The 27,486-nt window shown below is 34.9% G+C and overlaps 3 protein-coding genes and 1 pseudogene across 11 annotated transcripts in view; 2 read left to right on the forward strand and 2 right to left on the reverse strand.

Moving 5' to 3' along the window:
* Positions 1 to 4,432: 4,432 nt before the first annotated feature.
* LOC140990678 (uncharacterized) lies at positions 4,433 to 13,852 on the forward strand. 4 transcript variants are annotated; one of them, XR_012177682.1, is made up of 10 exons: positions 4,433 to 4,717; positions 4,797 to 4,875; positions 4,985 to 5,079; positions 5,619 to 5,723; positions 5,836 to 5,915; positions 6,699 to 6,789; positions 6,969 to 7,076; positions 7,583 to 7,669; positions 12,036 to 12,144; positions 12,283 to 13,144. XR_012177682.1 is itself a non-coding variant. In XM_073460502.1 (10 exons), exons 1-10 carry the CDS (start codon positions 4,511 to 4,513, stop codon positions 13,538 to 13,540), a joined length of 1,077 nt encoding a protein of 358 aa, XP_073316603.1. In that variant the 5' UTR covers positions 4,434 to 4,510; the 3' UTR covers positions 13,541 to 13,852. The 4 variants fall into 4 exon arrangements, 3 of the variants coding, with proteins under 3 accessions (XP_073316604.1, XP_073316605.1, XP_073316603.1); XM_073460502.1 differs by lacking the exons at positions 12,036 to 12,144; positions 12,283 to 13,144 and adding exons at positions 13,151 to 13,219; positions 13,385 to 13,852 and having other exon boundaries at positions 4,434 to 4,717; XM_073460503.1 differs by lacking the exon at positions 12,036 to 12,144.
* On the reverse strand, positions 13,603 to 19,338 carry LOC140990677 (membrane protein of ER body-like protein). 2 transcript variants are annotated; one of them, XM_073460500.1, is made up of 8 exons: positions 18,809 to 19,338; positions 17,816 to 17,944; positions 17,161 to 17,655; positions 16,923 to 17,057; positions 15,809 to 16,084; positions 15,161 to 15,409; positions 14,997 to 15,058; positions 13,603 to 14,900 (listed from the first exon to the last, which is right to left on the reverse strand). In XM_073460500.1, exons 1-8 carry the CDS (start codon positions 19,116 to 19,118, stop codon positions 14,421 to 14,423), a joined length of 2,136 nt encoding a protein of 711 aa, XP_073316601.1. In that variant the 5' UTR covers positions 19,119 to 19,338; the 3' UTR covers positions 13,603 to 14,420. The 2 variants fall into 2 exon arrangements, with proteins under 2 accessions (XP_073316601.1, XP_073316602.1); XM_073460501.1 differs by lacking the exon at positions 17,816 to 17,944 and having other exon boundaries at positions 18,809 to 19,335.
* A 3,217-nt stretch (positions 19,339 to 22,555) lies between these two features.
* Positions 22,556 to 27,486, reverse strand: part of LOC140989831 (uncharacterized) — a 5,920-nt gene continuing 989 nt past the window's right edge. The window contains exons 3-8 of one of the 5 annotated variants that reach the window (XR_012177579.1): positions 25,545 to 26,374; positions 25,269 to 25,380; positions 24,669 to 24,764; positions 24,525 to 24,608; positions 24,082 to 24,165; positions 22,556 to 23,935 (exon numbers count right to left, since the gene is read on the reverse strand). Coding sequence is in view for 2 of the 5 variants with exons in the window: in XM_073459271.1 (XP_073315372.1) it covers positions 24,525 to 24,608; positions 24,669 to 24,764; positions 25,269 to 25,380; positions 25,545 to 26,374; positions 26,756 to 26,794 (1,161 nt within the window). In the remaining 3 variants the exon portion in view is untranslated. Of the gene's footprint in view, positions 24,609 to 24,668; positions 24,765 to 24,853; positions 24,889 to 25,268; positions 25,381 to 25,544; positions 26,375 to 26,755; positions 26,890 to 27,486 lie in introns of all 5 variants that reach the window. The other 4 variants (XR_012177578.1, XM_073459270.1, XM_073459271.1 and 1 more) reach the window with 4 other exon arrangements.
* On the forward strand, positions 22,873 to 24,342 carry LOC140989397 (ABC transporter B family member 14-like; annotated as a pseudogene).

Consider the following 27,486-nt stretch of genomic DNA (forward strand, 5'->3'; position numbering starts at 1 on the left):
ATCTCAACTACTTCTTATATAATTCCTCGAACAAAAGCATCTTCATTAGATTCAATCATAAGCACGTCCTCATATATGATGACTTCTGCATTTGAGATCACTGCATGTAAGGTCCAGGAAATTCGATCTACGTAACCTGAATGCATGCAATTTAGGGTTTTATTTTAAAATATGTGTTTAATGATCTTCATGCATTTCATGCATGATTATTGCATGGCCAGGGTTTATTTCACAATTATTTTAAAATTTCATGCATTAGGTTTCAAGTCGTATTTCGCGCTCGAACGAGGAACGAAGACCATGGATATTCAGGAAAAATATTTTTATTAAATAATTATTTTAATTAATTAATATAAAGTGTTTTTAGAAAATTGGGCTTTAGTGGGTATTTTTACTCGTCGGGTCATATTTTTAGTCGGTACGCAAATTTTATCGAATCGAGAGACTTTTGGAGGGCTCGGACAATATTTTCAAAAACGTACATAAACGAAATATTTTTCGAGAGTGTTTTTGAGCTCGATGGGTTTATTTTTAAGCATAATGGGCTCAAAACCTTTTTTATCCCTTAATTTTCATATTAGAGCCCATTAGTGTTTAATTAAACTATTTAAAAAAAACCCAATTAAGAAACCCTAAACCTATTCCCCACTTTGTCGCCGCCCCTACCCTCCCAGCAGTAGCTTTCCCCACGTCCTTGCAGCAGCAAGTCACGGCCATTGTTTGTTTCTTCAAGAAAACTTCTCCCCACCTCTCCGGTTCACGTCCCGCGCGTAGTTCTTCAAGTTTTTGATCATTTAAACGCTAAGGCACGCATGCTTCTTCTTTTTCTCTTCATTCACGCCAATATTATTGCTGAACTATATGTATATGCATGAGGATTAATTCGGCTAGCATAAGGTTTCAGTTTTATACATTTTTTCAGCATGAATATTCATTTTTGTGTTGAGTGCTCACGTTTTCATATAATTGTGCAAGGGGCTGCCAAGTTTTGATGCTAAGGGGGCTGAACATGGTGGTAAGGTGTTGTCTTGAGGCTAGAGTCGAGTGTTGGTTGGGTTAAGCTGAGGGCCGAGGGTGTTTATTCGAAGAATTGGCTCGTTTTGGGAGTAGATCGGGTGAAAGGCTGAGCCGATGGTGCAGGGGCTGAACCAAGCCATGGACCAGACCCTGGTGGGTTTGAGACATGGCCTTGGAGGGCTTGACCACTGTTGGAACCAGCCTTGAAGCCGATCGAGCGTGAGGAAGTGAGATAGGTCGCGGTTTGTGTGTTTAATTCAGCCTCGGGTGTGCGTCCATTTGGGGCATGCATGGGGCTGAGTCCTGGAGATGGTTTGGTCCAAGAGGGTCCTGGGGTGGTCTAGGAGGGGCTGGTTTGTGGTTGGTCCTAGCCGGGTAGGTGTAAGTTCGATGTATTGGTCCAGAAACCGCGACTAGGGTTTTGATTGTTGGTGCAATAAATTCAAGCAGTCCTTGGTATTTTTTTCGTGGCTCGTAGGTGGGCTGGAACGTGTGGTTTAACGGCTGGTTGGATAGATTTAAGACATGATTTGAGTTGGGGAAAATTTGGTTAAGTTTCGAGTCTATTCGTGTTAAAACCGGACCCCGGTACAAGTTTTAAAACGAATCAAATAAGTTTTGATTCGGGATCGAGTTTACGTCTAAGAAATATTTTTAAATATGTTTTGAGGTGTTTTAAGGAGTTTGGTGAGCTTCGGGTTGAAATTTTGAGGTTCAGGGGTAAAATGGTCAGTTTGGGTTTCCATGAGCAAAATGGTCATTTTGCACCGAGTCGAGTTTTTAGTCATAACAACGTCCTGAGCACAAATTTATCATGTTTTTAAATGTTTATGTATCACGTATATGACTTTTTACGTAAATATGAAAATACGTTGCATGCTTGGTTTTAAGGAAAAATTTACGTATATGCATGATTTTATTAAGTGATGAATAAGATGATATGTTTTGAAGGATGTGAGTTGGTTGTGACTAATACGATAACAAGATGACATGTAAGACCAAGGCTCAGTCGACTGGTAATGTTGTCGCTGATGTCCCCGCCGTCGGGTACCCGGTTACACATATATGGATCCATCGACTGACATGATAATACGAAAGTCACAACTAATGAACGGAATTCAATTAAAGGAATGAACACGTATATGATGATATGTTGGGATATGCTTTGACTCGTATGCTTTATTATGCTTATGGTCACGCTTTTACGATCAGGAAATGTATTTTTTATTACAGTATTTTTCACTGTTGCATGTTATGTATATGTACTCGTTATAACGTTACAGGTGTGTTGAATCTTTAGACTCACTAGGTGTGAATGATGCAGGTGAGCATATCGACGAGGAGGCTGGAGGCGCCGAAGACTGAGTAAGCGGGGCGGGATGTGCGCACGCTAACTCGATGACCTTATTTCTTCCGCACATCATGTTTATGGGATAGAAGTGGACATGAATATTTTTAATCATTCATTTATTACGTTATTGATAATTTATTTAAGTTGATGTTGTGAGGATTTTTACTCGTTTCTTATTGCATTATTTCATAACGCAAGTCCAGGTTTGACGATTTATCTATTATTTAAACTGCAGTGCTTTTCCTGTTAGTTGATTATTGTTATGTTAAAAATATTAATTTTTGCAGTATTGCATGCATGCATTTAGATTAAAATTTCAAGTATTAGCTTTTTTTAAAAAAAATAAAATAAAATTTTGTAGCTCTTTTAAGTAACAGACGTTTCACTGCAAATCAATTTTCTTGGTTAAAGGAGGTGTAAAAAGTAGTTCGGTCAATAAAAATTCATCTTCATCATCATCTTGTTGTTGTATAATTGATTGCACAACTTCCTCAATATTGGCTAGAGTGATCTTCCTCTGAGGTGGAGAGGAGATATGATCTAACTGGGTGGGAAGTTTGGTTTCCTTGGAGTCGGTATTAGTCGGCTTCTCAAAGACGGAATGAACTGAAGAATCGCTAACTTTCTGCTCCTTGGCATTCACTAGTTCAAACAATTTGTTATCATTATCTCAGAATTTGACATTCATATGTAGGGAGACAGTCCATAATTAGTTGATTTATCATAACTATATCATCAAATGCGGTTGGGCAATAGGATCATAGTTGGATCTTTGTTCGGCACAAACTATAGTCGGCTTTTGAATCTTTAGAAGATCCAGGAGATAATCTCGTCGTTGAAGAGTTTCAGCTATGACCATAGTCTTGACTTGTTGTAGAACAATTGATGCAATGATGACTATTCTGAATTCTACCAATTCATCAAAAATTTTGATTTTTTTCTGCAGCGAATTCATTCACTTCATCCATCAGTAGGTCTATTTGAGTCTGACTAGATGATATTGGTTCTGAGACATGAACTTCAGCCAACTTAGCTTTTTCTTTCCCTGTGGCTATGGAGAAGGTAGAGGCCAGTCCAAACCTGGTGAATTAAATGAGATCTCAGATGATTACTCTTTTTGTTGGTCTTGGAGAAACGAGAGTCGTTGGCATACTGTTTTTTCTGGGTGGAACTCTCACCGCTATCAGTTTCAGTTTTTTGCTAGCTGGTCAGAAGCCTTGTTTTTAGTATCCTCGGGCATTTGTATTTGAGAGATATGTACTGTCTTGATTGATGTAGACAATGATCTGGTTTTTGTTGTTCTGGGATTTTTCGTAAGAGGAGAAGAAGTTGTTACCTCAAAGTCACTGGATTGTAGAATCAGTTTCCTACTTGACTTGGGTCCAATTACCTTGCTTCTCTTCTTATCAACTAGTTTATTTTCAGTAGCCGATTCTTTTCCGATTTCTTTCTTGATGACCAAAATCCCAGCAGAAGGGAAATTCAGTGCCTTCCTTTAAGCTTGAGAGAAAGGATATTTGGTGTAGTGGCTGTAAGAATGAAAAAATTTATCCGTTATTCCAGTTGGGATATGATCTTTAATAACCGATTATACTGATTTTTCAAGGAATGTATGGATTTGGACTGACTGATCAACTAGATATATTGTCAGTTGGGTTTCATCAATCAACTTTGAATCGGTTTGACTATCAGTATCCTTCTTATGTTTTATTAGTCTGCTTTTGTAATCAATTAGGCTTCTTAAGAAATTTCTTTTTATGAAAATCCAGTATTTTTCCTTGAATTCAATTCAATTCGATTAGCTTTGTTCAGTCACCAAAATTTAAAATATTGCAACACAATATAATAAAAAATATAAGATATTCTTTCGTTGGGGGCGAATGAAACTGTTTTAAAACTGGATGGCCATTTCCAACATGGACCCCACCGTTGTCATTTATTTATTTACGTACTTAAGTGGTTAATGGTCCTAGTGGACCCCTAATCATTTATTTGTTTATTTATTTATTATTTATATTATTATTATTATTATTATTATTATTTACTGGTTGATTCATCTTCATCTTCACCTTCACATCTTTAAAACAGTTACTCCTCCATTTCATTTGTTGTCTCGCACGTCTATTTGGCCACCATATTTCGATGGGAGATTCGCCGGAGGATTCAACAACCGTAGGCGGAGAAATTTCCAGGCTGGTGGAGCAGGCCAAGGAATTGCAGGAGACAGCTTCGTCTCTTTTATCCCGCACCTCCCGTGAGGAAGATGCGCTCCGCCAGCGCGTGGCATCACTCGATGCGCACATTAATTCCCTCCGTTCATCGCTCCGCAGCTCTAAAAATGCTGACAAAGTATGTGTATGATTTTTGACAAACACGCGACAATGTCCGTATTCGTTTTATTAAAGGATGTTTCTGTTTAATTTGCTAGTTGGAAGAGGAGTTAGCGAGAGCGATGTATGTGTTGAGTGAAGGAGATGCGGCAGCATACCTTCCAAGCAAATCTCATGGTTTGTTGGTTTGTTTGTTTTTTTTTTGTGTGTGTTTATTAGATGTATTCTGTATATAGAAAATGGATGCTTTTCTTTTTTTTTTTGTATGATTATTGTTTGAATGCAGGGAGGTTTTTGAGGATGTTTCTGGGACCGATTAATGTGAGGGCAAATAGGAAGGATGTGCAATTGAAAGTGAAAGATGAATACAACAATTTCAGAGTATGCTTTTATATTCAGCTCGTGAAAATCATCTATGTTTTGTTCTTATGCCTTTTTAATTTATGTCATTGGTGTTAGATAAGAGATTATCGTATAGGTATAGATGGACAGGTATCGGAAGATCATGAAATCTCATGGATAATGTCATATGAGGAGTGACAAGGCAGACTATTCTATGAGGCACTAGTTGTTGATAATTTTATCTAACGTGAATAATCTATAAATAACAATCGTTGGCTCCACTAGCTTTTGGTGATTGGAAATCAGGAGACCCATATACTTATAGAGATGACAGTTAAGCAATCTGGTGATTCTTGCCTAGAATTTTATTCTGTATTCACCTAAATAAGGCATGAAGACAACACTGGATAGCAGTAGCATGCTATTTTTGTTTTTGTCCTAAAACAGCCTTAGTTCATTTCGTTTTGGTATCTCTAAATTTCTTTATGCGGTTGCTTGTCCAGTATATTGCTACCTGTTCAATTTTTGAAAGCAATTGTTCCTTCCTAGTTATTGAACAGAATTGTAAGTCATGGCAGGATAGAACAGCATATTTGTTCCTCTGTCTTCCGTTGCTGCTGCTAGTGTTAAGGTCATGGATTTGGGATGGATGTCTACTGGCACTACCTGTTCAACTTTACCAGGTACTCTGTGATCAACATTTCTTCTCCTTGGGCCTTGTATTTTATTGATATTTTGCATTTTCTTCAGAAGTATATCCAGTGTTCTAATAGTGAGCATAATTTTTTCTTACAGGCATGGCTGCTGTATCTTTACACAGGTTTGGCTTTGAGAGAAAACATTTTAAGAGTTAATGGAAGTGATATACGCCCATGGTAATTGAATATTGTTTAAACCTTATTTAATTAACCTGCTAATCTTATTTGCCATTTGTGAACAAAAAACCGACACCATTTTTCCTGTTTCTGCACACTAGTGACTAATTGTTTCCATCCCACTATATTAGATGAATATTATATTTGGGTTTGTTGCTATGCCAGATATTCGATGTATAAGTTTCTGATGACTTGGTGAGAGAGGGATTAAGGAGGGATCTGTGAGTAAACTGGGAGAGCAAAAGAACAGGATGCTATTGGTCTACATTGGCTGCCATGAGTGTATTAAGTTTTAGCGGAAAAAAGTGTCGAATCATGACATGTTTTTAACAGGAAAAACAAATCATAACTCTAAACAGAACTTTCTTATAGCATTTAATTGTGTGAAGATATTTAGGGACAGGTTCTGGGTAACCTAACAAAACTTGCTCTGGATGCATTTACTGTATCTTATAATGTAGCCAACATGTAAAAAAATTTATTTCTAGAATGTGGTTGTATAAGTGATTTGCATTGGTTCTGTTTTCTTGAAACGCTACGATTTATTTGAAAATCTCAAACATTATTTGAGGAGATTGCTGAGCTGTAATACTTGGAAAACATGTTCTCTAAAATTTCTAGTGCGGAAAAAAAATTTCTTGTTAAAAGTTTGATGCCTTGGTGGATGTATCGGCTACCACGTTTTCTTTGCATTAGCATGACTCTTGAATATCCTTTGTCTTTTGGTTTAGATGTTAAAAAGTGCACAATAGCATAAATAAAGTCAAGGTTTTGATTCTGCAGGTGGATTAAACATCATTATTGTGCTATGGCCATGGCTCTCATTAGTCTTACGTGGGGGATAGGGAAGGGACCTGATTGTGCTCGGGAGCAGGTGGATTATGGTGTATCAACATTTACCAACAAAAACAAATACATGCACAAATCTGTGAACTGAGAAAAAAATATTAATAGATATACATTGCTTGGCTTCTTCTATGTTATTTTTCCTCTTTTTTCTCCTTTTCTTCTCTTTCCTCTCTCATATGATCACAAGAATATAGTTCATTGCAGAGAGGGATACAACTGTTCTTGAAATGGGCAATAATGCAAGGATTTGCCATGATTCTTCAGAATAGATATCAAAGGCAGAGACTCTACACACGTATTGCACTTGGCAAGGTAAATAATATTACTTTCTTCACTATCACCCCTTTGGTTGTTGGTAATTCACTTCTCTATATTCACTGAGTATTCATCTTTCAAAAATTTGTTGACTTTTTTTGTTTCTGGGTGCGGAAGTTGAACTTGTTATTTTCATAATAATCAGCCTTGCTTGCATAAAGGATTACTAAGATGTCATTGCATAACTATGTATGCCTGATTAATTATTCGTTTTCAAGATTGCTCATGCTACATGTAAACAACGAGAGGAATAATTTTCCTTTAATTTTTTTGGGCCTGAATTTGATTTAAAGTTGATGCTCATCGTCATCCAGATCCTAGATAATGTCAAAACCTTTTAATCTCCTGGTAAATGGTAACGCTTGGATTCAGGAACTGTGGTTAGTTTTCACTTGTTAAAGCAGTCCTGTTGTTTGTGCTGGTTAAGGTGGAACATTCCTTTCATAATTTTTCATTCTGTTCTCAACTTTTTTTTATAGATGATTTTTTTTGGGTTGTTGTAGGCCAGGAGAATGGATGTTGTTTGGGGAGAAACTGCTGGAGTTGAGGGTCAGTTGCTGCTGCTCTTCCCTGTACTTTTTGCTTTGCAGGTATATTGTTGCTAATTTTTTAGTTCCCAGTGAAATTTGTTATTTGAGTTATTTATTGGAATGATCTCATCCTTTGGACAAGATGTTATTTTTAAGAACAACCGGTTGGATTTTCTACACTCATATATGTCAAGAACCGGAACTGATCTCTCATATTTTCCAATACAATCTCCCAAAAATACTTTTATATTATTTTATATCTTTCAACATAATCATTATTTTTAATTCAATTTTCGAAAATTTTCCAACAAATATAAAGTTTTAAAATACCTCATACACCATTAATTAATAAAATTAAATATATATGATATGATATCACTAACCAACATATTTTTATGACATGATGTTTACCGTAACAAATGGATGATTCAAAAAATTAACTAAAGATATATCACATTGTCCAAAATAATGTCATAAAACACATTTTCTAAAAGCAATTTCCAAAAACACCCAAAAACTCTATTGAATACTGCTTTTCTTTTGAACAATACACTTTAAGCTGTCTTATATAACTTAAACAATAAAAACAATGCTTTGCTTCAGTGTAATTAACTGTACAATATCATATATACAACAGAGAGAATTTTATGTGCCTTGGAACTAACCAGCTCAAACCAATTAATACTCTGCGGTGAAGGAAAATTAAATCATGTTTGATGGTGTATGTGCTCCAAATGATGATTATGTGGTTCTTAACATTCTCCTTCTAAGAATAACAAATGGAAATGCTGAGTTTTGTTCAAGCCTTGTGTGAAATACCACTGGTTTGCTATTGATAGAGATGTAGAATATATCATGAAGTTTCTCATGAATTAAATGACTTTGATTTTCATATGTCGTGGTAAAAGGGGATTTTCAGCAATGTGTAAAGCTATCTTATTGCCATAGAATAAAGAAACAAACAAGAAACAACCGAGTGTTTTTTCGTTTTCTGAGAAATCAAAGAACCACCAAGTTTAATAAAGCAGCCTGTGAGGCAACATCGAGTCATGAAGTATGTTCCCACGTCTTAATCACTATAGGCAGATAAATGATTAGTGGTGTTAGCTAAGAGTAGATTGGCTAAGCTTAGTTTTCTATCAAAAAAAAAAAAAAAAGAGTAGATTAGCTAAGCTTAGGCTCTCTTTTAAAAATCTCAGAGTATGAAGGGCAGCATTCATGCGATATGATTTTGGAGCATGTATGAACTGGTGTAAATGGTTTTGCACCAGCAAGACCTGCTTAGGAATTTAGTTCGATATTATATCTCCATTGATCCATACAGATGCCCCTCGAGCGACTTTGACACCCAGAACCAAGGTCTTTGATTTTCAAATAAGAATTTAGATGATGTGCAATGCTGAAATAGAGGGTTCAATCATTAGAGAACCATTTTCACTTTCACTTAACAAATAAGGAGATTTTGTGATGAGATTGGATGTACCTAGCCTGGGACAGAAGTGAACTTATGTTTAAATTACCTAAAGGCGTACTTGAGACCATGTTGTGATTCCAATCGCTTACATACCTCGTGCTGGATCTGCTGATAATGGCCTTGAAGAAAAACATTATTCACATCCATTTAATAAATAGGCCAACGTTAATTGCTACAACACTAACCAAACACCCAAAATTTATCGTTGTAATCAATTCCCTCTTGTTGAGTAAAATTCTTGGTCACTAAACTAGCCTTGAAACGGTCTACACTCCCTTCTGGGACGATGCTTCACCTGGTGTACCCATTTACACCCAATAGCTTTCTTACTAAGAGGCAAGTCAACATATCCCAAGTATGACTGGACTGCAATGTCTGCAACCATTGCATCTCTCCATCTGGAATCAGTGGCTACCTCATCATAGGAAATAGGTTCTTTAATAATAGAAACAGAGGTCAAACAAAACTGTATAAGATTTTGAACGGGTGATGGATGATACATGTATAATCTGTAAATGGATAAGGTATGATGACTTGATTGTAGGGAGGATGGAAAAACGATAGTTTTAGGTCCAGATTTGAGGGTTTGTGGATCTCCTGATCGGATAGTTATCGGAATTGATGACCGAAAGTTGAGAAGTAGGAATATGGCCATGAGTCCCTACTGGCCATGATGAGAAACAATAGACGGGAGACATAGATCGAGAAAGACACAAAATTCCAGCTATGAGGAGACAAAACAATAGCTATATTTTGTCAACGTGGAAGTGGACGAGTTGAAATGAAACCCAGGTGCATGAAGTATATTATGGAGGAAAAGATCATTTGTTGGTGGAATGAGACCTATATGACTAGGAGGAGTGTAACTTCCACTAGGCATATTAATTGAAAAATCACAGTAGCTAGCTTCGATGTAATTACTTACAATGTTTTTTAGCTCTGATGTTTATGACTTGATCACAACAAAACAATTTGAATTGTTAGATACTTCATTACCTGCGATATTCACCGCTAGTTGGACAAGTGTTCCCGGGGAAGGTTTTGTTTAGCAACTTCGGAATCTTTGTACACTGAATATGTGAGAAAAGAGAATTTTGGGGCTGACTCGAAGTGTTCTGAAGTTCAACTCCTTTTTGACTTCTGATTGTACCGTTATTAGACTTGTGCAGCTTGTAATCAGAAGGATTTCTCTTAGGGCATCTCCAATTGTAAAAACCCATTATCAGGTTTTTTGTGGTCCCCACTCCGTCACGTCAAAAATAAAAAAACCTCATTCATCATTACCTAAAACCCCTAACAACTTTTTGATGGATAAGGTATGATGACTTGATTGTAGGGAGGATGGAAAAACGATAGTTTTAGGTCCAGATTTGAGGGTTTGTGGATCTCCTGATCGGATAGTTATCGGAATTGATGACTGAAAGTTGAGCAGTAGGAATATGGCCATGAGTCCCTACTGGCCATGGTGAGAAACAATAGACGGGAGACATAGATCGAGAAAGAGACAAAATTCCAGCTATGAGGAGACAAAACAATAGCTATATTTTTTGTCAACGTGGAAGTGGACGAGTTGAATGAAACCCCGGTGCATGAAGTATATTATGGAGTAAAAGATCATTTGTTGGTGGAATGAGACCTATATGACTAGGAGGAGTGTGAATTCCACTAGGCATATTAATTGAAAAATCACAGTAGCTAGCTTCAATGGAATTACTTACAATGTTTGTTAGCTCTGATGTTTATGACTTGATCACAACAAAGAAATTAGAATTGTTAGATACTTCATTATCTGCGATGTTCACCGCTAGTTGGGCAAGTGTGGTGTTGCCGGGTTCCTTATTAGTGTCACATGCATATGTACTCCTTGATTCGTTTGAAGGTATGATTGATGGTTGTAGAGGAGGAAATGCACAAGGGGAGGTTTGCATTGCAAATTGGCTACCCTTGAAATGGAGCTTGGGGGCATTATTCAGATAAGTAGGCAAGTTTTGAGAGCTCATAAAATTAGGCTGATATTGTGGGGATATATGGAACATTTGGAAAATTGTAAGGGTATTGTGTGAGATCAGAAAATTGGATATTAAGACAATCGATAGAATTTTGTGAAGTATCATTTTCTTCAATATATTCCAAATTCAAATAATTTCTGGAAGACCCACTAAAACTTTCATTAATTTCGGATAAAAAAATTAGAATTATAGGATGATACGGAGTACAAAAAACGAAGACAATAATTTTGGAGACTTGGTGATCTTGTGAATTAAGAATTATAGGATGAAATAGGATGAAATATAAAAAAAATAGAATTATAGGATGATATGGAGTACAAAAAACTAAGGCAATAATTTTTTTGGGGACTTGGTGATCTTGTGAATTAAGAATTGTAGGATGAAAGTAAAAAATGAAAGATTTTTTGTGTATTTGTAGACCAAAAAACGGCTAGTTTTAATTTTAAAAATAAATAGTACACTGGCTAGTTGAAAATAATTCAAGCAAAAACAAAAAACAAAAACATCACACAAAATGCAACGGTCATTTGACCAAATTATTGAGATATAAAATTCAAAATCCAAAAACGTAGCAGCAGCCTGGCCTACCATGTGGGGCTATTTCTACCACAAATAGTAGCTACTTAAATTAAAACACTTGCACTATGATCCAAGCTCTTTACTAGAGCTTTTCGTACAAAAAGCTGGTGCAAAGGGCACCATTGTGGATGCCCTTAGTTAGTAACGATTAGCCCTATCAAGATCAATACAATTACCATTCTTTACACCTAGGAGCATCAGATTTTTTTGGAGATGAAGAAGAAAAGAAGGTTGAAATAGTAAGCACTGCAGATGATAAATGTGTACTAGAGAAAGCAATCGTCCTATGCGACTCTTCTTCAAATATGATTGAAAAAGCTCTAATGATAAATGGTAAACATTTTATTATTAATCTTACTCCTAGGTGCATATAACTATCATACAATCCAATTGAAAATTGAAGAAACATTTGTTGTTGGTCAAACTCAACATGGCATGTTGTTGCACAAGCACACCAAGGAAGGTGTTACCAGGTGAGTGATAAATGTTCATCCCATAACTGCAGCAATCTCGAATAATTGACAAAAATTGAATAGGAACCTTACACTCGTCTTTTCTCAATGCGGAGCAAAGGTTTAAGATTCGTTGACCTTATCAATTCTCTGTTTCAGATCCTTCCAAACCGAGGATGCATCCGTAGAGCAAATAATACCATCAAAGATTTCCTTAGACCCAGCACTTTATGATCTGTGATAGCACAGTTGCATTACATTGTTCCTACTGATGCTGCTAAGATGATCCTGCTTTTGGTTGACAACAAGTTCCGGCAATGAATATTTGTTTTTTGCTTGTAGAGATAAATATTGCACGACTCCATGACCTATAGTTTTTAGAACCAATCAACTGCTAAAAATTAGAATAACACAGGTATATCTAAACTAGAACAGGTAATTGACAATGAAGGGAGCAGCCATTATATTCAACTGAATAGTGGAGTTAACTATGAAACTGATGAATTGCTGTACATAATGGTTGCTCCATTCGATTTCATATTTCTAATTTTGAAACTGATGAATTACTGCAGAATTTGTACAGGATCAATTTGAAAGTGATGTAAAATTTAAGAAATTACTAAAAAATAACAGATCGAAAAAATGAAGCAAATTATAGTATGCAAATGAATCGACCATAGAAGTGCGCCCAGGTAAAAAAACTTATAGAGCTCTACATTAGGGAAAGGAAGAGTGAGGACTCCATTCAGATATGAAAAAATTGTTTTTGGGTCCATACAAATGAAACTCTCTTAAGAGAGAATAGAAGCAACCAATTTTCCTGCCTTGAAACTAACTAAAACCAACTAAGGCTGAGGTGGAAGAGAAACAAATAATGTTCAATGGTGTAGGTGACTCAAATGATACCCGAAAGAAGATATAAGATGACCAATATGTGCAACATCTTATGTTTTGCCATGTGAATGATTTACTATTCAGCTCAGTGTTTTTACCTCAGAAACCTGTTTAACCAGATCTTTGCTTTCAGGGTTTTGAGGCGTATGTTGGGTTGTTGTATCTTAAAACAGCACTTACTGGATTCAGTTCAGATTGGCAGGTAAACGGAAAACTGAACTTTTAACCTTGATGCTTTTGTGATAATTTTTCTTCATTTTGTACAAATTGAGTAGCTCTTTGTTGTCTAAAATAGTCTTGGTCAATAGTGTCTCATCTTTTGCAGCGATATTAAATGTTGTCAAATCCTAAGATGTGCATATTTCAGGTAATTGTCTGTGGAATTCTTCTTATAATTATGGCCGTTGGGAACTTTGCTAACACAGTGCAAACCCTTGTTACGAAGTCTCGGGTTAAAGCAAAAATAAAGAAAGGTAAAAGCAGGGTAGAATTGAATCAGGCATTAGATGACAAAAGTTTGTGATTAGAAAGGAATATCATTTACCTTTGTGGTGGTTGTTTAATGGGTGGATGTTGCCAAAAAACTTATTTCTTCGGTCTTGGTAATTTATTGGCAATGGCCTTGTGGAACTTGTGTAAGTAGATGTTATTGTGTTTCTTACGGTATTCTTGGGTTTTAGCTTTTGAGAGGTGAGAATCGATATATTTTCCTATTTTTATATACCGATATGTCTATATACAACCCTTCTCAATTTCAGGAATTTTGTGCAACATTTTGTAATATGAACGAATACAAGCTTTTTTTAATCAATTTTTAAATTGCATCTGTCTAGAATTTTGTCGATGTTATCCCCGAGCTTTGCTTATCAATGCAATATGTGTCATCACCTTTCTGTGGCGAGTCTGTCATACATGACTTGGTTGAAAGAAGCAGTGCATCACCAAGCTATGCTGCATATAATAAAACTTCTGAAATGCAGCAGGTTGTGAAACAAAATGCATCTAGCACTCGATAAGTCTCTATAGCAGTTTTAATTTTGGAATACAGCAAATGTGTTGGGTGTCATAATGTGGAGAGGATTTTATCCTCTGTGAAATGTCAAAATGGGTAAGATGCAGTTAACCTTAAGAGGTATCTCCTTGCCACACACGCGAGGGAACTTTAGTGTTCTGAGGACCCCTGGACCAAGAAATATAATTTACCTGGTTTCGAGTACCAAAATAAAGATGGAAAGGGCATTTAAGCGTCTTACAAGGAGATGGAAATCAAAATGTGAAAGAAAATAGAACATACAAGAAATAGACATCCAAAACCTAAAGAAAAGAACATTGTGACTCTCCTGTTTTTCTGCTATTTTATTCACCATTTAGCTCTAATACTAAACCAAGCTTGCTAGTGTTACTTAATATCTAGCCCATGCAGAGTCTTTAGGAGCCATCTTAGAGAGAATCAGATTGGCAGCTGAACTTGATTGGAACAGACAAAGTTTCTCCAGAATTCTTTTGATCAATACACCAGCAACATATGAAATGCCTGAGGCCTCAAATCCCAATACAACATAAGGCACGACTGTTTTCACATAATTCTTGGGGGGTCTACACACATAAGCCTTCCCAACAGCTAGAACGGTAATGCACAGGAAAGAAGTTGCTCCCACAACGACCAGCTTGAGCCCCTTGTCATCGTTCACTCGGAATGAGAAACCATAGACCACAGCAGGCAACGAGCCAAACATGAGGTATGATAGTATAACAACCACGGTATGAAGTAAGAAATTCTCCCTTCTGCCCAGGAGTTCTCCATAGCGATCCTTTTGATCAGTTACTTGATGAGAAACTTGATCTGAATGTTGATCTCTTCGATCACTTCTTAATTTGCAAAGCTGTACAATTTTACTCGTGAGTACACAATGCCTGCTAGCTTAACTTTCTATTGGTGTTGATTCTTGATCAGAGTGGGTGAAAGCAAGTCTACTTACATTGTGACAAATGACAGAAAATCCCCCAATCAGATTGGCCAATCCCAGTGCTAGAATATTTACTGTAGTGCAAGAAATGAAAGAAAAACCAAAACATAAGAGTAAATTTATAGCAAACTGAAGAAGATTTTTATGCAGTCGTAAACTAATTGAAGATTACTTACATGTGGTAATATCAGCACCAGCTGCGGATGACAGTACACTTAGGCTGGTAATTGATTCAGCCAATCCACCATATACTATGCTTTTGACCACTTCAATTGCAAAATCATTATTCACTTCTGTCCTTTCACTCACAGTAACACCGATTTGAGCAGGTGGCAATTGGTCACCCACTGTTTCTTCCGAAACAGTTATACCTTGCTCTATTTCAGAAGCTGAAGGTGTACCTATAGATATCACAGTATCCTTGCCTGCAATGAAGTACATGATATACAGCTTACGAACAATGATACCTGCAATCTTTTCTGCATTTAAACGTGTTATTGTTCTAGCCAATGCGCCTTTTACTGATGAAATACCACCAAATATTAGTGATCCAACAGTTAGGACTTAAAATTTGGTTTTCAGAAACTTTGGTTGGATAGATTGGACCCATGAAATGTTCCGTTGAAATCCGAGGCTTTACATTTTTCAATTGTTGGTAAGAGCAGATAACCTCCTCATTAGTGTATGCATGATTCAATTAACATGAAATCCGAACAGAAAACGGAAAAATGAGAGTACCCAGTTGAAAGTAATATCTAACGTGCAGGCATGGTTTCAGCTTGCATAGAATTATAAAAGGATGAAAAATAAGTTAACCTTTCTACCTGGGATTTCCTTTCGTACTCTCTGATTGTTTATTTTGTCCTCCTCTGATTTCTCATGTGCTAGTGGAGCATCATTTGGGGAGACCATTAACTTTAATCCACCTTTTTGTGAAGATATAACTGGATCCTGCGCAGATTCTTCACATGTAATTTGAGTCTTCTCTTGAAGTTTTTTCCATGATATACCAGATTCACCATTGACTTGGTTTTCTTTGCTTATCTTTGATCCATTCAATTCAACCTTTGTGTATCCTTCAGACTGCTCTTTTGCGGTATCTTTTGTACCATGTGGGGAGATAAATTGTTAAAAAGCATTCATCTTAGCACTAATTCAACATGAATGTAGAGGCGACTATGATGCATATAATTTTACTCTTTCCAGACATTCGTGATAGGTGAAGTTGATAACTATACCTTTCTTCTCCGGTCTATATTACCGTTCCATTTAAAGAAATGTCACAACCTGAAGAGAGTATGATCCTATCTTTGCATTATAGAGTATCAGTATTCCCAGCTGTCCCTATGAGTGCTTCATAAGCAGCAGGTGACCCTTTGAATTGGGGAAATTTGACCATTTTGTTTGTCAAGTTAAATAATGGGGGTGGGATGCAGTACCAAGAGAATACTCTTTGTGTAGCATATTTAGTTGTGTGTGCGTATACACATACATTTATGGTGTTATATGAGACATATTTGAAAACCGTGCGTCCAACATACATGCTACACAAGGAGTGTCATCTCAGTTGTAGCATTGACCAAATCAGAGTATTTTCTCTCGTGCCTAAATACTATTTCCTTGTGGGATCTATGAAAAGATTACTAAAGTAGTACAATACAGTCATTGTTGCCTTTAAACAGAAACGATGACTCCAGATGTGGCAATGGACTTTGTAAGCACTTTGATGCTCATATACTTTGCGTACTGTCACGTAAAGGCACTTGACAAGTTAGAACGATGCCAAAGCCAAGAATATGAAGTAGGGCAAAATATACTATATTTCATGTGCTTGATATGATACAAAATTTCAGAGAGAGGAGTATTATTTTTGCTGGCCTCTCTCTTCACATCACTGAGTTAAATTGGTGGTAAGCAGAAAAGGGACAGAGGGATCACCTTGCTCAACTATTCTCTCCTGGTTATTTGATGCAAACCACTTCTTTTTTATGCTTGGTAATGATACTTGTTCATTTCGTACACTTGCTTTCCCATTTTTATCTCCAAATATCCGAAACAACTTGGATCCATTCCCTGAATATTCCGAGGGTTAGCTTTGGCTTTCTACTCATTCTTGGGATTAACTACACAGAAAATTTGTCATCTCCTTTGCTCTTATTAGTCCATAACAGCTTACCTGTTGGAATGAAAAGGCTGAAGCAAAATAAGCATCTGTATAGAACACTCCCCGTTTCTCGACCAGCATCATCTTCAGCCAATTCATCATCAGATGCCTGAGCAGAATAGGTTCCTGACTTGGAGACAGCTGCAGATTCTGTTTTGTTACGCTTAAAATCTTCATCAGAAAGTTGAACTCTTCGTTTTCTTTCGTGGAGAATAACTGTTCTTGTGATGCAAGAATTGCAATTAGGACAATATAAATCACGTGTCATTTGTTTCTGTAACACTCTTTCGACGTCTACTTCTGTTTCTTCCAGCTCATCCTCATGTATCAAATCACTTTCTGTGCTTTCTATCTCACTAATCGAATACTTATTATTCGCACTGTTTCCTTGTACATTTGAATTCGACTCAGAAGTATGAACACGAAGTTTCTGAGATACTATCTCCGATTCACCAAGTTCTGGTGGACTTTCCTCCATTTGCTTTTCTCCAGAATTGAATTCAACACCTGAAACCAAATTTTATTTTACGTTGTGCGGACATTACATAGAATCCTGCCATTGCATGAATCAAGATTGTTTTCTAGACTTTTCTCCTTAATATGTTTAGAGTTAAACTATCATATTACGTTGATTCAATCTCTGTTAATCATAGTACTATCAACTGACCTTCAGTTTCAAATTTTAAATTTTTGTGATTCATCTGCTTGGGCCATCGTCCACTATGGTTCTGAATGTGGTCAATAAACATAATTCCATTCTGATTGGTCCAAGAGCAGATTCGACACTTCCATATTCCTTCATTCAAATCGATGATTATGGTGAGATCAGGAATGGCAGGATTTTATACGTACGTGCTAGGCATTCAACCACTTGATGTTTCAAGAATTTATTTGTTCCACATTAAATAGAAGAAAAATGAAATTACTGAGTTTATATGGATTCTTTATTGATCCCTGAAAAATGAAATTACTGAGTTTATATAGATTCTTATTTAGCCCTTCTCCGTGAAAAAAATGTACCCGTTCAAGTTCTCAGGTGGTAAACCAAATCAGATTATCTGGACTTCCTCTAGTAAAAAGATAAAAGTTCAATTTCAAATCTTGTGTATATTTATACATAAAACTTAGGTATAATACACACACATATATATATATAAGTTCAATTTCAAATCTTGTGTATATTTATATATAAAACTTAGGTATAATACACACACATAAATATATATAAGTTCAATTTCAAATCTGGTGTATATTTATACATAAAACGTAGGTATAATACACACACATAAATATATATAAGTTCAATTTCAAATCTTGTATATATTTATACATAAAACTTAGGTATAATACACACACATATACATATATAAGTTCAATTTCAAATCTGGTGTATATTTATACATAAAACGTAGGTATAATACACACACATATATATATATAAGTTTAATTTCAAATCTTGTGTATATTTATACATAAAACTTAGGTATAATACATACTTATATATACATATATGTGTGTATGGGGGGAAAATCAAAGAAAGGTGGTCATGGAGTGGGGTTAAGGCTCAGGAATATCATACTAGACTGTTTCAAAGTACAAAGATATAAAGCAAAAGCACTTGACAGCACATGCAGCTATCATATACATATACCATCCTCACCTTCACCTTTGTCGAGGAAAACAAGATTCTCTTGTTTCTGCTGCCCTTCTGCATATTCTCCTAGGACCCCATCAAGTCCTTTCATCCCATTTTTAGCTAAATTTGCAATGAGCATCGACTCATTTACATGCTCATTTCTCTCAGAAATTCCATCTTTCACTTCATTTTGTATACTTTCGACGTCACCCTTCTCAGTTCTTGATTTTCTTGCCTTCATGAGAAGTGTCTTGTATTCTTCTTCTTCTTCTTCTTCTTCTTCTTCTTCCTCCTCTACCTTTTCTTTCACCCAGGTTTTCTCTTCTTTTTCCATTTTCACACACAAACACGACGACACTATGATGATAAAATTATTGAGGCTATACGATCATCGTCATAATGCAAGAGGAAAGCTGTAAAGCAACATGTCATTGCACACTCGTGTTTGCAGGAATCCAGGGTTCTGTTTAGGGCTTGACTTCTCCTTTTCCTTTTCCTTTTTTTGTTTTCGGTAAAAAAATTTTACCAAAAGATATTCATTACCTGCAGCTGAAGTAATGTGAACTGCCTATAAACCATAAAATAAATGAGAGAGTACAATGTAGAGTCTTTGATATTGGGTTAGTTGGGAGCATTAAATGATAGGTGGACATTGGAAATGAAAAAGTCCACAGTTTTGTGGAGAAATTCTCTTTCTTTGAATTTACATGTCGTTGTGTATATTTTTCTAATAATTTTTATTAAGCATCAGATGATATTTTTCAATATAATATAATATAATATACCTAAATAACTGCTAAGTGACAGATGTGGCTAAACTTTGAGACTTAGATGCGGCTATTCTACATGCAAGCTGGTGCGAATTCTGAGCTTATACGTAGCATTAATTTGGGAATATGATATTTTAAGTGCGAAAATAATAATTTTTGTTTGTTTTGAATTTAATAATGTAATTTGTCAATATTTGATTTTCACTAATAAATTAAATTATTTTTTGGTTTTGATTTTTTCACTTGAAACCAATAAATCAATCAAACATTGTTTATTTAACATTGATAATGTCTTACATGAGTCATATAACAAAAATAAAATTTATATTATACAAATTAAAATTTATCTCAGTAAAAATTAAAAAAAAAAAACAAGTTTTTTCCTTCGATTTCATATTCTAAGTCGACCAAAAAAAATTCGTGAAAAATGTCACAAAAGCCTATTTGCCCAATAATATCGTATGACCCTAACTTACATTATTTTCATTTTTTTTTTTTAAAACGGACGATTATACTTTCAAATATTTTTTTTCGATTTTGATCTTATTTCATCTGATTACTGACTTGATCGATGTTATGTCAGCAATTTTTATGACACTTCATCATTTTTCGATACCACACTGTCATTTTCCGACATTATTCCAACACTCCAGTAAAAAAAATAAAATAAAAAATTCAAATTATTGAACTAAGTATAAATTGATTGATAACATGTCATTTTCTAGTTGTGATGGCTGCTTACATTAATTGGTGTAAATTAATGTAGTTACCTTCACCGTCTATTTATTAGGGGTGTTGGGTAATTATTAGGGGAGTGTTATTTCAATCCAAAATGAAAATAATATTTTACTTTACCTATAATTAATTATTAGAAAATCTTGCCCTTATAATACCTTTCCTTACATAATAAAATTTTAATTTACCTTAAAAAAATCAAATATAATACTTTTGTATGTTAACAATTAAAATTTTTATTCAAAAAAATAACATTTCATATTTTAAAAAAATCACGGAATTTTAGTATATATTAAAAATATAAAATACAACAATATTTAATATTATTTATATTTTACCCCAAGTTTTAGTATGTTATATACAAAATATTTGCCAATAATACAGGTGAAAAAAATGGAGTTAAATTTTTAAGACAAAAGTACTTTATTTAAATGTTTCCATCTTTGCACAAAAACTTTTGTGAAATTATCTCACGGTTCAATTTGGTGAGGCGGATTTTCGATCTAACTCATAAAAAAGTATTATTTTTTATGCGGAAAACTGTGTTTTTAAAACAGGACAGCATCGGCCAGTTCGACCGAGAACTAGCCATCGGTCCGGTTTGTACCTACTCTATAACTTATTTTAACGGTAAAATTAGTCAAAACCGATCGACAACCGGTCGAACTGGTTAAGAACCTGCTGGACCAATCGTGAATCGGTTAAAACCCTTCTGACAAGTTCACAACTTTTGTAATTTTTTAAATAAAGTTTTAGAATTTAATTATTTTCTTATATTTTTTTAAAAATATATTTCTTATATTTTGAATTTTATTTTTAGTTGTTATATATATGATTATTTAAATTTTAAACTTTATTAAAAATATTTTTTTAGTTGTATTAAAGCTTATTTTGATTTATTTTGTCAAAAAAATATAGATATAATTATATTTATTATATGTATATTTTTTAATTTTAAATTTTGATAAATATTTTTTTATTATTTATATACTTATTTTAGATTTTTAAAATTTGCAATATATTATTTACTATATTCTATTTATTATTTTATATAATATAATATTCCAGTCCTACCGTCCGGTTGAACGGTTCGAGCGGTTGAACCGTTTTTATAAACTAAACTGATCCTGTTATGAAAATATTGGCCAAAAATAATATTTTCTATGATAATTATAAATCAGATCAACTCATCTGATGAAAGACCCACCTTCATATTTGTTGGTTTATTAATTATTAATTTTTATTTGTTTATGACAGACAAATTAGACAATCTTAATTATATTAACAATCACAAAATATTCAATTTGAAAAAAAAATGTAAAACTTTATATTAAAAAAAATCGATTTCCGAGTCATGGACATGTTTGCTCCAAAACGGGTTCAAATATAAAAGTTATTTCATAGTTTCGCAAAACGGACGAATGTGCACGGTATATTTCACCAACCATATTATGAACAAACTGATATGAATTCCCATCTCTAAATTCTCTTGCACTTTTCAACCATAAAATTAGATTTATTAGAACCCGGTTCAAAAGCCAGCAACCCTTCATAAAACCAATACTATTATAAACCTCTTATTCAATTATAATAAATATTCAACAATTAGAGCATGCCTGCAAACTATCTTCAATTATTTACCTACAAGCTGTTAACAACGACGACATATTAAGAATGACATCATCATCATCATCTACCCGTTATTATGTTATAAATAACAAGGTTCTAAAAAACGTGAAGCGTCCCGAAACGCGGATGTCGAGCTCCAAGCTTTTCAAGCTTAAGCGAGATTAGCACATGCTTAAGCGTGAAAAAACGTGTTTTATCTTTAGTGTAATGGTAACTATCTCAAACCAATAAATAGATAAAATAATACATAAATATGATAAATTTAATTCTGATGCATTAATTCTCATATTTATAAAATCATAAAAATATCAAAATTACAATCTTTATTTGTTTTTACAACTAGATCACATTAAAAATGTTAAATATTTGTCAAATCGTTATCAGACATGTTTAATCATAATTAAAATTAAAAAATAAACATCTAAATTATAAACATAATTTATTGTTTTAAAATAAAAAGATATACCTTCAAAATAAAAAAAATTAAAAAATAAATAGATACAATTAATTGTGCTTAAGTACGCTTAATTAAACACCTTAATTATGCTTAACGCTTTTTTCCGCTTTCTCCGATGCGGGACGTTTTTGCCGAGCTTCAAACTTAAGGCTTAAGCGTGCTTTTTAGAACATTGATAAATAATACTAATTAAAGCATATAATTTTCTCATTATTTCAACCAAAAAAGATCAGTTGAAATATAGGGATAAAAAACTTGTTCAGTTGAAGACTCTTGAGAGTATTCTAACTTTGATGTATAACTGTTCAAGTCGCACATCACTCACATATGCTGTACCACACATGCGGATTTTTAACCAACCAAAAGCTACCAGAAAGGAAGCCTTACAAGTTACATGTGATTCAAAGAAAAGCTAATATTATATGATAAACTAGGAGAGACACTAGTCCTGATTGAATGAGAGATATGTGACGTGCAGTTTGCTTATCCATCCCGGAATGAAGATTAGATCCTTCAAGGGTTTACATGATCAATCCCAGAAGGAAAAGTGACCTGTTACAACTAGCGGTTGCGGCAAGAGAATCATCATGTCACTATAACAAGACTTCACAATCCTATAAAAGTTACTGAGTTGTCCAGGCAGTCAACTATAATCCTGTATTTCTTCATGTTACAGAAAAAGGATTATATCGACAGCCAAGAGCATTATCTCACACTAAATGTCTTATATTTTTCAGGGTACATCCACCATTGCCATCGCAACAATAGTCAGCATCAAAGTTAGCAGGATTATAGGTCCCATCTGTCATGCCATGCCACTTTTTTGGTGGGTCAATTCAAAGCAACTCATCGGAAGGAGTTTCACATGACAATTATGCGGCTTATCCAGACCTTGTTTCCAGGAAGAGCATGTGACTGAAAAGGCAAAAGTGATTTTGAAGAAGCCACTCATGATGAGCAAGAGAAGCAGAAAATACCGGATAATTCAAGCTATATCTCTTTGCTCATGGAATTTGCTAATGCTGTTGCATTGTGGTATACATCAATCCTACTTGAGAGAAGTCAAACAAACTTCAATAACGCAAAAATATGAAATATTATGTCTCAAGACACCTTCAATCACAGAACTGCAGAAACCAACTGATTTCTCTGCTATGAGCATCTTAACATCTGCCCCCCAAACCCTTGATCGAGAGACAGAAATCAAACTAGACTCTCAGAAGCAGTCACCAAATCGGAGCATTAAGGGTGAAGTTGAGTTTCAAAACGTCCAGTTCTCTTGCCTCTTGAGACCAGAAACTTATTATATATTAGACTCCTTCCTTAAAATTGAAGCAGGATCAAAAGATGCCCTTGTTGGGCCAGGTGGAGCAGGGAAATCTTCGGTTTTCTCTCTTTCTCGGATCTTTTATGATGCCAAAAGAGAGATTCTAATCAACGGAATGACATTCGAGATTACAATCTGAGAAAATTGCGGACAAATTGAATTGGTGCAGCCGGAGCCACTCCTCTTCAGTTGCTCGAATAGAGACAAAATCGTGAATGAAAAGGCACCTGAAGCTGAAATGATACAGGTGCCAACCGATGAAAACATACATGAAATTATGAGCAGTATGCCCAGAGGATACAATACATAGGTAGGGGAAAAGGAGGTGCCAACTTTCTGGCGGACGATACCAAAAAATAGTAATCACGAGGGCACCTACTGAAAAAGCCTGGAATGATGCTCCTTGATGAATCAACAAATGCACTAGAAAGGGGCTGTCATTGATTCTTTGGAATCTCCAAAACTGCAAAAACACAATTCGAAGAAGCAAACAGGCTTTCGGCAATAATTGACTCAATTGTCATGGCCATTGCGGACAACGAGGCAAGGTTGTGGAAATGAGTACCAAGCAACCCTTTTAGTTAAAGTAAATGACGGAGTTCACTCAAGGCTGTCAGGCTCAGAATATCACAGAAGGTAAAATGTCTACATCAACAGCAATATACTGAAAGTCGCCTTGAGATTCCATTAGTTTGTTGAGGTTGCGATCATCATGCCATGTGCACAATAATCATATTGATTAGCTTGGGTTCATGTGAGCTGTGGTCATCCAAGAGAAAAATAACATGGTACACAAAATAAACACCCAGTTCAAATTGCAACCTATAAATTGAAACGAATGCTGTGCAAGGTCTTCAGCCTTTCCAACTCTTCCCCATGCGAAATTCCATTATCAACAAAGCACAACTGAAACAGAAACATCTATTACAAAATGAACAATCAAAACAGAAGATAATATATAACAACCTGGTACTGCTGCTTCTTTAAAGTGTGGGCGCCTCTCTTTATTAATTTTTGCCATCCAAGATTCGCTCTGAGAGATTTTTCCAGAGCTCTGGTTTTCTAGAAAACAATGATTGGTGGACCTTATAAATAAGCTATAATTTTACGGAACTAAATTGCAATATAAACATCTAAAAATTTTACTTTACCACAAGTTCCATTAATTAGCAGCAGACATTTGAGACTGTGAAATACAATTAAAAAAAAAGGTAAACATATACCACAGGTTTTACTTCTTCTCATTGATTTAAAAACAGGCTTCAAGGAATCAGGATCCATGGTAGAAGAAGATTTGGTATGATTTATCTTTAAGATAGATTGCTGGAAACACGTTGGAAGTACCATGATGAGACACAAACTCCAAAAACTAAACATTTTGAATCCATAAGCATCACAGAAGATAGAATCTTGCCAGTTCTTCATCTAAATAAAATGATCTCAGAAATATAAAGACGTCAATTGAAAGGATCACCAGGTTTCCAGCTGAATATAATGCTATTATAGAATGAAGGCAGCACTAAAATCAATAATTATTTCTACACTCAGGTATACAAACTATCTTACTTCAGATGGGTCGAAAATTAACAAGTTGTATTGCTGCATCCCAGTCCGTTGATGTGTAGCTTGAATGCCAATAATTGTTCTCGAGTGGCCATGATGTTGAAAATACAATGGCCTGCTCAGAAACCTCATGGTAAGACGTCATTAGGTTATGAACATAGCAGAATCGTTTTTTGAACAAAAGATTCATTTACTTTTACAGATTCAAGAATTTTTCATTAAAAGAATATAATATCACCATGATAAGACCTCTCATACATATTGTTACAATTTACTTACGCTTTCTCGCTAAGAATAACACTGAGATTGCCTGGTTTGTTGACCTTGTTGCCAGAAAAGTAATTCCACACCCACTCAACAACCTTGTGAGATGAAACATTAAAGTGCTTAGAGCTTCCATTCACTGAGTTCATTGAGTTAACTGAGAACGACAAATCTAGTTTTCCCTCCGACAGAAAGATGTCCATCGGTCCATAAACCTGTGCATATTTCCTCTTGTCAACACTTTTATTTGTTCCTCCAATACCAGAGGTTAAGCAACCAGAAGAATCTAACCCTAAATCTTTATCACAAAAATCCACTATGCCGGCGTGCAGACCAAAGGAACGGAAAAGTGTGGCACATTCTGTAGTTCCAATCCAATCACACTTGCCAAAGACTTTTTTATCAAAGTCATCTGAGCCGGGTGCATCAAAGCCTTTTTCCCAAGCAAGTTCTAGCCATCTTTGAAGTGATGCAATATTAGGTATAAATCCAGAACCACCAAACAAGACATCACTTGCTTCTTGTCTTTGACTGAGCAAGTGCGAACAAAGCATCTGGATATTACGCCACCCACACCCCCATCCAACATCCTCTGAGTCGGAACTTTGAATATGATCAACATGCCCCGACAATATACTCACATAGTTTTCTCTATCTAGTTCCAAACAGCTTTTCAGTAACATCATCAACCCACCTTCAACAATATAAAACGATTCCTTCTTTTGTGAGTGAACTAAAGTAGCACATTTTTCATCCAAATTCCTCCCATAACATGCGAGACACCCAGAAGAACTGCTCTGAGCATGATCCAAAGAACTACAAACACGTTGCAAGGTATCTTCAGCCTAGACATGAGATGTAATTTTTGTGTTATTATTCATGCTGCAGACACCAATAACTGAAGCATGCAAACGATAAAGAATATTTTCTTAAAGCTGACCAAGTTGACCGCAAGTAAATATATTCTTCAATTTTAAGTCTCTTGCTTTTGTTAAATGTGCATCTCTACTGGTAATGGTAAACTCATAACTAGATCTTACACGTAAGTCTAGTAACCTAATACGATATACTAGAAATACAACATAATAATTACTTATTTTTAACTAATAGACTAGTGAAAATTTGAATTATTATCGTTCAATAGTTTTTCAGCCATATAATTGGTTAAATGTGATGAAATTTTATTTGAATATTTAGACTCTACATCATCATCATCAACCACATACTTTGTCCAGTGCCTTGTGCTCAAGCTCTATGATACCCATGAGTTTTACTCCACGTTGCACTTCCAATAAATATGTGATCCATTGTAGTTATTCCTACATATATTTGTGATCAAGCATCCATTTTGTCCCGACAACTGCAAGTTGATTTAGAACTTATGGTCATCAACCAGGGGTTATGACTAACGAAATTGCAAACAAATGTGTGAGATAATAAGCATTTAGTGGTTCACCGTTCTGCTAATAAATATCTTTGTCCTATCTTTTTCTTGTGTTAAAATAGAACACTATATGTTAAAAATGATTCACTTCATAACGACCATAATCTTTTACTAGGAGCCGGCTAGGGATGGCAACAGGGAGGGTCCAATCCAGGTTTGACCCATTGGACCTGCTCGCTAAAAATTCTATTTTAAAATATTTAGTCATTATATAATAAAAAACTTCTAAAATTAATAAATCATTAAATTTATTTTCCAACTTATATTAATAATATTTAGAAACAAAAATATATTTTCACAAATTGAATTCTATTATTATATTCAACTCATAACAAAATAAAAATTATGATTATATATTTTCATTTTAAATACATCCTTATAAAATAAAATTATTTCAATCCTAAAATATTATGAGCTAAAATAAGAGATTAAGGTATACATTATTCAATTCAATAAATAAAAAATATAAATATATTCTTAGTAATATATATATATATATATATATATATATAT

The sequence above is a fragment of the Primulina huaijiensis genome, chromosome 12 (genome assembly GCF_012295235.1).
Source record: "Primulina huaijiensis isolate GDHJ02 chromosome 12, ASM1229523v2, whole genome shotgun sequence".
Lineage (NCBI taxonomy): Eukaryota > Viridiplantae > Streptophyta > Magnoliopsida > Lamiales > Gesneriaceae > Primulina > Primulina huaijiensis.